Source organism: Littorina saxatilis, linkage group LG9, assembly GCF_037325665.1.
Source record: "Littorina saxatilis isolate snail1 linkage group LG9, US_GU_Lsax_2.0, whole genome shotgun sequence".
In the NCBI taxonomy this organism is placed as follows: domain Eukaryota; kingdom Metazoa; phylum Mollusca; class Gastropoda; order Littorinimorpha; family Littorinidae; genus Littorina; species Littorina saxatilis.
The window spans coordinates 64,905,257-64,915,256 of record NC_090253.1 but is presented as its reverse complement, the minus strand read 5'-3'; the positions used below and the strand labels follow the sequence as shown (position 1 = coordinate 64,915,256).

Genomic DNA, 10,000 nt, shown 5'->3' with positions numbered 1-10,000 from the left:
TGACGAGTATTCTCACCTGGACTGACGTGTGTTCTCACCTGGACTGACGAGTGTTCTCAGCTGGACTGACGAGTGTTCTCAGCTGGACTGACGAGTGTTCTCACCTGGACTGACGAGTGTTCTCACCTGGACTGACGTGTGTTATCACCTGGACTGACGTGTGTTCTCACCTAGACTGACGAGTATTCTCACCTGGACTGGGGGGTGTTCTCACCTGGACTGGGGGGTGTTCTCACCTGGACTGACGAGTGTTCTCACCTGGACTGACGAGTGTTCTCACCTGGACTGACGTGTATTCTCACCTGGACTGACGAGTGTTCTCACCAGGACTGGCGTGTGTTTTCACCTGGACTGACGAGTATTCTCACCAGGACTGACGTGTGTTCTCACCTGGACTGACGTGTGTTCTCACCTGGACTGACGAGTATTCTCACCTGGACTGACGTGTGTTCTCACCTGGACTGACGTGTGTTCTCACCTAGACTGACGAGTATTCTCACCTGGACTGGCGTGTGTTCTCACCTGGACTGACGTGTGTTCTCACCTGGACTGACGTGTGTGCTCACCTGGACTGACGTGTGTTCTCACCTGGACTGACGTGTGTTCTCACCAGGACTGACGTGTGTTCTCACCAGGACTGACGTGTGTTCTCACCAGGACTGACGTGTGTTATCACCTGGACTGACGTGTGTTATCACCTGGACTGACGTGTGTTCTCACCTGGACTGACGTGTGTTCTCACCTGGACTGACGAGTGTTCTCACCTGGACTGACGAGTGTTCTCACCTGGACTGACGAGTGTTCTCACCTGGACTGACGTGTGTTCTCACCTGGACTGACGTGTGTTCTCACCTGGACTGACGAGTGTTATCACCTGGACTGACGAGTGTTATCACCTAGACTGACGTGTGTTATCACCTGGACTGACGTGTGTTATCACCTAGACTGACGAGTATTCTCACCTGGACTGACGTGTGTTCTCACCTAGACTGACGAGTGTTATCACCTAGACTGACGTGTGTTCTCACCTAGACTGACGAGTGTTATCACCTAGACTGACGTGTGTTCTCACCTAGACTGACGAGTGTTATCACCTAGACTGACGTGTGTTCTCACCTGGACTGACGTGTGTTATCACCTGGACTGACGTGTGTTCTCACCTGGACTGACGAGTGTTCTCACCTGGACTGACGAGTGTTCTCACCTGGACTGACGTGTGTTCTCACCTGGACTGACGTGTGTTCTCACCTGGACTGACGTGTGTTATCACCTGGACTGACGAGTGTTATCACCTGGACTGACGTGTGTTCTCACCTGGACTGACGTGTGTTCTCACCAGGACTGACGTGTGTTCTCACCTGGACTGACGTGTGTTATCACCTGGACTGACGTGTGTTCTCACCTGGACTGACGAGTGTTCTCACCTGGACTGACGTGTGTTCTCACCTGGACTGACGAGTATTCTCACCTGGACTGACGAGTATTCTCACCTGGACTGACGAGTATTCTCACCTGGACTGACGTGTGTTTTCACCTGGACTGACGAGTATTCTCACCTGGACTGACGTGTGTTCTCACCAGGACTGACGAGTATTCTCACCTGGACTGACGAGTGTTCTCACCTGGACTGACGAGTGTTATCACCTAGACTGACGTGTGTTATCACCTAGACTGACGTGTGTTATCACCTAGACTGACGAGTATTCTCACCTGGACTGGGGGGTGTTCTCACCTGGACTGGGGGGTGTTCTCACCTGGACTGACGTGTGTTCTCACCTGGACTGACGAGTATTCTCACCTGGACTGACGAGTGTTCTCACCTGGACTGACGTGTGTTCTCACCTGGACTGACGTGTGTTCTCACCTAGACTGACGAGTATTCTCACCTGGACTGGCGAGGGTTCTCACCTGGACTGGCGCCCTTGAAGGCGGGGCAGGTGTTGAGCAGGTTACGGTTGAGGTGCAGACAGATGTCGGCCTGCAGACACTCGGGGAAACTCTTCAGCACCTGCAACACAGGTAGGCACATGTTGCTAGGTAACAGTCACTGATGTCATCTTAAACATGTGTAGTCAGTTACAGGTCGAAGACTTTATTTGAATCACATTTATTTTGGGAGCAGTCAATAACTTCTTTTGAATTACAGGTATTGATCTGCAAGTCAATGACGTCAGTCCAATGACAGTTCCTCAGGCAACAGTCAATGACGTCAGTTCAATGATATGTATACCCTTCCAACAGTTAAGGACCACTTGTTCAAACGCATACCATACAGCAATGACAACGTTAAATAATATCATTTGTTTATTTCTTGTTTTATTGAAGAACTGAGGACTGTCTCAAGAAAATGTGACGTCAAACATGCCAGCGAAAACAACGCTAGAACTTGTTACTCTAGATAATAACAATAATAACCCTCTAATTTGAAATTCACAACAGTACGGTAGTATTTCTTACAACGAAGAAATGCAAAATGTTGTCCCGGCAGCGATCACTAGTTAATCTTCCACTGATCGGTAGTGAGATGTCCTACGACGTAAGGTGATATCTCCCCGGACCATCACAGAGTCCCCATCACACGATTTCGTTCTAGAACAGAGCCATCAGCAAAGCGCTCTCTACGACGCATCCAGACCTCTGTGCGTCCATCCGCAGGATCCAAGAAGAGGCGGGACCCATCTGTAAACAAGAACTGAGCCCTACGATGACGTAAGCACCTCACATGTTGAGTGCATCAGGCTCGGTGGACAGGTGGATGGTTGGCAGTCAATGTTATCTTGCGCACTGTGTGTCTTGTCCTGAAGTGGACAGCGTGTAAGCACTTTGTAACACTATGATTACCGTACTGACAACAATGTGTGGTGGCAGCTCATGGTCGATGCCGCACTGCCTTTTCAGTCATATGTTTTTGCTGCATGACCTTCATTTGGATGAGGCGATCCTTCATTGTTGTGGTGACTGTAGGCCGACTATACCATTGTCGTAACTGTACTCTGCCAATTTCTTGAAGCCATTCCTTCAGTCCGATGATGTTGAAGGGAGAAACTGCAACACTCTGAACCACTTGCCTGGCAGAAACAACATCTTATAGCCATACAACTGCCCTTGCCTGATATGATCCAAGTCGCTCCGTTTTCGTGATAGGGGCAAGTTGTTTCATTGCATTATTGTGTCAGTGTGACAGTGTACAAAAAAACACGACCATTTATAAGCACATTTCGTGGCTGGAACCCTGTTGTAGCACGTGGATTACTGGTTTTTGTCCTGGCATGTCTTGCATCGATTTCATAGGACTTTGAAAACTGCGCCATTTTTAAAATAACCTCACTTTGTACGCCTGTTTTGCATGACACAGAAACTGTGCCTGCCAAAACTGTTCCTAGAGCAAGACTCACTGCCTTTTCGTTCATTCAAAAAAGTCACGTTTGAATCACATTGTCAAACCCTTGATTTTTGGCGAATATTTTAAGGATTGTAATCATTTGATGACCATGACGGGTCCTTAACTTTTTTTGAAGAGTATAACTATTCAGTAAGGGTCAATGACGTCAGTTCAATCACTGTTAATGTTACTCAGGCAACAGTCAATGAGATCAGTTCAATAGCATGTAGCCTATATAGTAACAGGCAATGACGTTAGTTCAATCACAGCTACTTCGGCAAAGATCAATGACATCAGTTCAACCACAGCTACTCAGACAACAGTCAATGACGTCAGTTCAATCACATGTATTTTAGTAACGGTCAATGACGTCAGTTCAATCACATGTATTTTAGTAACGGTCAATGACGTCAGTCCAATCGTTGGTCCGGTGTCAGAATAATGTGACTGGGTGAGACATGAAGCCTGTGCTGCGACTTCTGTCTTGTGTGTGGCGCACGTTAAATGTCAAAGCAGCACCGCCCTGATATCACCCTTCGTGGTGGACTGGGCGTTAAGCAAACAAACAAACAAACAAACAAACAAACGTCAGTTCAATCACATGTAATATAGTAACAGTCAATGACGTCAGTTCAATCACAGCTACTCAGACAACAGTCAATGACGTCAGTTCAATCACATATATTTTAGTAACGGTCAATGACGTCAGTTCAATCACATCTAGTTTAGTAACGGTCAATGACGTCAGTTCAATCACATGTGTCGAAAGTGTTCTAAAATGGGGGCTTTAACGCGACATTTGGTCGACCTAAGTAGGCTTTAAGATTTATATGTGTGTGTGTGTGTGTGTGTGTGTGTGTGTGTGTGTGTGTGTGTGTGTGTGTGTGTGTGTGTGTGTGTGTGTGTGTGTGTGTGTGTGTACAGTGATACCTAGGAAACTATCCGACATAATTAGTGTGGAAAAATGCAATGCGTTCACTTCAGTTTCATGCCGTAAGACCCACAGATTGACTAAATGTATTGATTTCGCTTTACGAGACTTAATAGCTTTAAGTCGGTGCTCGGTATGGTAAATCTTCTTGACACGCGACTGTTGACTTCATCATCAGTCTCATCTGTCAATCTCTCAAGGAGTCAACGTACCTTACCATGAACACGACAATTAGACAACATCAAATGAAATAAGAAATACAAATCGAAATGAGAAACATCAAACAAAATAAGAAGGGGTTAAAAGGAAGAAGAAATGAAGAAGGGAAGTGACAGGGGCAAGGGGGCGTGAGGAAACCGTCCGGAAATTCTGACTGACGTCACCCCCCCCCCCCCCTTTCCATCCCCCATCTCTCTCCTTCTTCATCCAAGTCCGTATAAAAGTGGAATTTGGTGCAATTAGACTGGAGCACTCTGGCAGGCGGAAATCGATTTACGATGTGAAGGCTTTTCTGGCTGATGACTGCGTAACGCTCTCGCTTGGTGTTGATCTTTGACCTTTGTTGATCTTTGACCTTTGCTGTCGCCTAACCCTACGTGACGTCATATGGACACGCAATGAAGGCGGAGCTTGATACACATGAGCGAAAGAGATACACTTCCAAAAGTGGGAAGGTTTTGCGTGACGTCACACGGCGGAGAATGAAAAGGGAACTTTGCGTGAGCCTTACTGCGTGACGTCACACGCAGACGCAAAGAAAGAGGAATACAACGTAAAGTCAGTGAGAGAAAAGGGGAAAGCTTTCAAGGGCTTCTAGCCTGGAAGGTTTTCTGCGACGTGACGAGCAGGACGACAAGTGGGGAGATGGCGGGCAGGGAGACAGGGCAGGGAGACAGGGGAGGGAGACAGGGGAGGGAGACAGGGGAGGGAGATGGCGGGCAGGGAGACAGGGGAGGGAGACAGGGGAGGGAGAAAAGGAGAAACCAAGAGAGGGTCAAAACAAGTGAGAGGGGTTGGCTCTGTACTTATCCATGTATGTCTCTGTGTGTTTTGTTTTCAGTGAGAGATTAGAGAGAGAGAGAGAGAGAGAAATAGAGAGAGAGAGACAGACAGACAGACATACAGACAAACAGTGTGAGAACTCACGTTGTTCATGTCGATGCCATTGGTGTAGGCCCAGTTGTGCTGGAAGGACTCCTGCAGGCGGCCGGCCAGGGTCTTGGGGATGTGGTGAAAGTTGACAAAGTCCTTGACGCTCTGCAGCTTCTCGTGGAGCTCGTCCGACCCCTGGTACATCCTCAGCATGATGGACGACACGTTGCCAAAGATGGCGGCACTCAGCAGGGCTGGGGACAGAAACGTGTCATAAATAGTTCACCTGGTACATGATGCACGACACAAAGATGGCGGCACTCAGTAAAGCTCGTGACAGAAACGTGTCATAAATAGTTCACCTGGTACATGATGCACGACACAAAGATGGCGGCACTCAGTAAAGCTCGTGACAGAAACGTGTCATAAATAGTTCACCTGGTACATGATGCACGACACAAAGATGGCGGCACTCAGTAAAGCTCGTGACAGAAACGTGGCATAAATAGTTCACCTGGTACATGATGCACGACACAAAGATGGCGGCACTCAGTAAAGCTGAGGACAGAAACGTGTCATAAATAGTTCACCTGATACATGATGCACGACACAAAGATGGCGACACTCAGCAGGGCTGGAGACAGAAACGTGCTATAATTAGTTCACCTGGTACATGATGCACGACACAAAGATGGCGGCACTCAGTAAGGCTAGGGACAGAAACGTGCCATAAATAGTTCACCTGGTACATGATAGACGACACAAAGAGAGAGAGAGAGAGAGAGAGAGAGAGAGAGAGAGAGAGAGAGAGAGAGAGAGAGAGAGAGAGAGAGAGAGAGAGAGAGAGAGAGATCCAGCCTGCCAGATAGACAAACAGACAGAGAATCAGAAGCTTCAAGCGGATGACAATTATGTCGATCTAATTTTTCCCGCACTTCACTTCACGCCAAATCTGCCTGGCTTTGCAACGTCAATATTTCACCCCCTCCAACCATCCCCCACGTCTATATTTCACCCCCTCCAACCATCCCCCACGTCAATATTTCACCCCCTCCAACCATCCCCCACGCCAATATTTCACCCCCTCCAACCATCCCCCACGTCAATATTTCACCCCCTCCAACTTCTTCTTCTTCTTCTTCTTGCGTTCGTCGTCACACCATCAGTTTAGTCTGCGAGACGAATGACGTCGTGGCTTCCAGGTCTTGTCTGCTCCCATAGAGTTTGGTGCGGAGAGGGACTGATGCTGGCCACACTTTGTCTCTGATTGGTTTGAGTTGGGGGCATGTCATTAAGACATGTTCTGGAGTCTGGTCTTCCAGACCACAGGAACAGGTTGGTGATGGGGTCAGCTTCAGCTTCCTGAACATGTGGGCGTTGAGGCGACAGTGACCAGTTCGTAGCATGATCACTACTTGCTGCCATCGTTCTAGGAGATGATATGCGTCTCTCGTGGATTGTGGTCGCATTGCTGCCTTCACGAGGGTTTTCTTTTCAGCGAAGCTGACCGGGTTGTCTGGTTGTTCCTCCCTGGCTCCGAGTTTGGCGAGCTCATCAGCTGTTTCATTGCCTGGAATTCCGCAGTGTGCTGGAACCCATTGCAGGACTACTCGTTGAGTCTTGGCAATCTCCTGGAGTTTCTCCATAAGACGAGGAAGTTTGTTTCCTGCAAGGGCTTCCAATGCAGACAGTGCATCAGAGAGGAAAACAACTTGGGGGCATTCGCTTTCCGAGTCATGAATCATGGAGGCTGCTTGCATGATGGTCTGAACTTCTGCTGCATAGTTTGAGCAGTAACCCCCTCCAACTATCCGCAACGTCAATATTTCCCCCCTCCAACTATCCACCACGTCAATATTTCACCCCCTCCCACTATCCGCAACGTCAATATTTCACCCCTTCCAACCATCCCCCACGTCAATATTTCACACACACCCCCCAACTATCCCCCACGTCAATATTTCACACACACACACACACACACACCCCAACTATCCCCCACGTCAATATTTCACACACACACCAACTATCCCCCACGTCAATATTTCACACCCCTCCCCCAACTATCCCCCACGTCAATATTTCACCCCCTCCAACCATCCCCCACGTCAATATTTCCCCCCCTCCAACCATCCACCACGTCAATATTTCACCCCCCCCCCCACCAACTATCCCCCACGTCAATATTTCACCCCCTCCAACCATCCCCCACGTCAATATTTCACCCCCTCCAACTATCCCCCACGACAATATTTCACCCCACCCCCCCACCCCCAACTATCCCCCACGTCAATATTTCACCCCCTCCAACCATCCCCCACGGCAATATTTCACCCCCTCCAACCATCCACCACGTCAATATTTCACCCCCTCCAACTATCCCCCACGTCAATATTTCACACACACCCCCACCAACTATCCCCCACGTCAATATTTCACCCCCCCACCCCCAACTATCCCCCACGTCAATATTTCACCCCCTCCAACTATCCCCCACGTCAATATTTCACCCCCTCCAACCATCCCCCACGTCAATATTTCACCCCCTCCAACTATCCCCCACGTCAATATTTCACCCCCTCCAACTATCCCCCACGTCAATATTTCACACACACACACACACACACACACACACACACCCAACTATCCCCCACGTCAATATTTCACCCCCTCCAATCATCCCCCAAGTCAATAGTTCACCCCCTCCACCTATCCGCAACGTCAATATTTCACCCCCTCCACCTATCCGCAGCGTTTAAGAGTTTAAAAGAAGTGAAATAGCAATTATATTAACCATGATGCATTTATGATCATAAGGAACAACAAGAGGGCGTACGAGGATGAATGTGAGGGTGCGGGTATGGATATGTGTGTGTGCTTGGGTTATGTGTGCATTAATGTGTACTTTTATTTGTATATGTGTTCTGAGAGTGTTGTTTTTATGTGATGTTATACACGAGTCAAAAGAAAAATGACTGTTTGTTACACTCAGACAATAAAGCTTTATTGAATTGAATTGAATTGAATTGAATATGTAACCCCCTCCAACCCTAACAGTTTCACCCCCTCAAACGACTAATCATCACACCAATGACGTCATTACTCACATCCGAGCATCATGGCGAAGATGGAGAAGATCTTCTCGGCGTTGGTGTTGGGCGCCACGTTGCCGAATCCAATGGAGGTGAGGGAGGTGAAGGTGAAGTAGAGCGCCGTCAGGTACTTGGCCTTGATGGACGGCCCGCTCATCGTGTCGTTCTCTGTGTAGGGCTTGTCGTGGAGGTCTGCCAGGCCGTCCAGCCAGCTACAATACAATACAATACAATACATCGTGTCGTTCTCCGTGTAGGGCTTGTCGTGGAGGTCTGCCAGGCCATCCAGCCAGCTACAATACAATACAATACAATACATCGTGTCGTTCTCCGTGTAGGGCTTGTCGTGGAGGTCTGCATGGCCGTCCAGCCAGCTACAATACAATACTATACAATACATCGTGTCGTTCTCTGTGTAGGGCTTGTCGTGGAGGTCTGCCAGGCCGTCCAGCCAGCTACAATACAATAGAATACAATACAATACATCGTGTCGTTCTCCATGTAGGGCTTGTCGTGGAGGTCTGCCAGGCCGTCCAGCCAGCTACAATACAATACAATACATCGTGTCGTTCTCCGTGTAGGACTTGTCGTGGAGGTCTGCCAGGCCGTCCAGCCAGCTACAATACAATAGAATACAATACAATACATCGTGTCGTTCTCTGTGTAGGGCTTGTCGTGGAGGTCTGCCAGGCCGTCCAGCCAGCTACAATACAATACAATACATCGTGTCGTTCTCTGTGTAGGGCTTGTCGTGGAGGTCTGCCAGGCCGTCCAGCCAGCTACAATACAATACTATACAATAGATCGTGTCGTTCTCCGTGTAGGGCTTGTCGTGGAGGTCTGCCAGGCCGTCCAGCCAGCTACAATACAATACAATACAATACATCGTGTCGTTCTCTGTGTAGGGCTTGTCGTGGAGGTCTGCCAGGCCGTCCAGCCATCTACAATACAATACAATACAATACATCGTGTCGTTCTCCGTGTAGGGCTTGTCGTGGAGGTCTGCATGGCCGTCCAGCCAACTACAATACAATACAATACAATACATCGTGTCGTTCTCTGTGTAGGGCTTGTCGTGGAGGTCTGCCAGGCCGTCCAGCCAGCTACAATACAATACAATACAATACATCGTGTCGTTCTCTGTGTAGGGCATGGCCGTCCAGCCAGCTACAATACAATACAATACAATACATCGTGTCGTTCTCTGTGTAGGGCTTGTCGTGGAGGTCTGCCAGGCCGTCCAGCCAGCTACAATACAATACAATACAATACATCGTGTCGTTCTCTGTGTAGGGCTTGTCGTGGAGGTCTGCATGGCCGTCCAGCCAGCTACAATACAATACAATACAATACAATACAAAACAATACAATCCAATACAATACAATGTCTTGTTCTTGTGCAGCTCTACCGGACCGCCTCACTAAGAGAAATAACTGGGACGACGAATACTACCACCACCAAAACCGACCACAAAATCAAAAGCAACACACTTTCAACTAGCG

The 10,000-nt window shown here is 48.5% G+C and overlaps 1 protein-coding gene across 1 annotated transcript in view; it reads right to left on the bottom strand.

The window, feature by feature from the left end:
* The window catches only part of LOC138977324 (voltage-gated inwardly rectifying potassium channel KCNH7-like), a 34,125-nt gene that overhangs the window by 7,253 nt on the left and 16,872 nt on the right, over nt 1–10,000 (bottom strand). The window contains exons 6-8 of the mRNA XM_070350224.1: nt 8,513–8,709; nt 5,460–5,659; nt 1,909–2,008 (exon numbers count right to left, since the gene is read on the bottom strand). Coding sequence (XP_070206325.1) covers nt 1,909–2,008; nt 5,460–5,659; nt 8,513–8,709 — 497 coding nt within the window. The remainder of the gene's footprint in view (nt 1–1,908; nt 2,009–5,459; nt 5,660–8,512; nt 8,710–10,000) is intronic.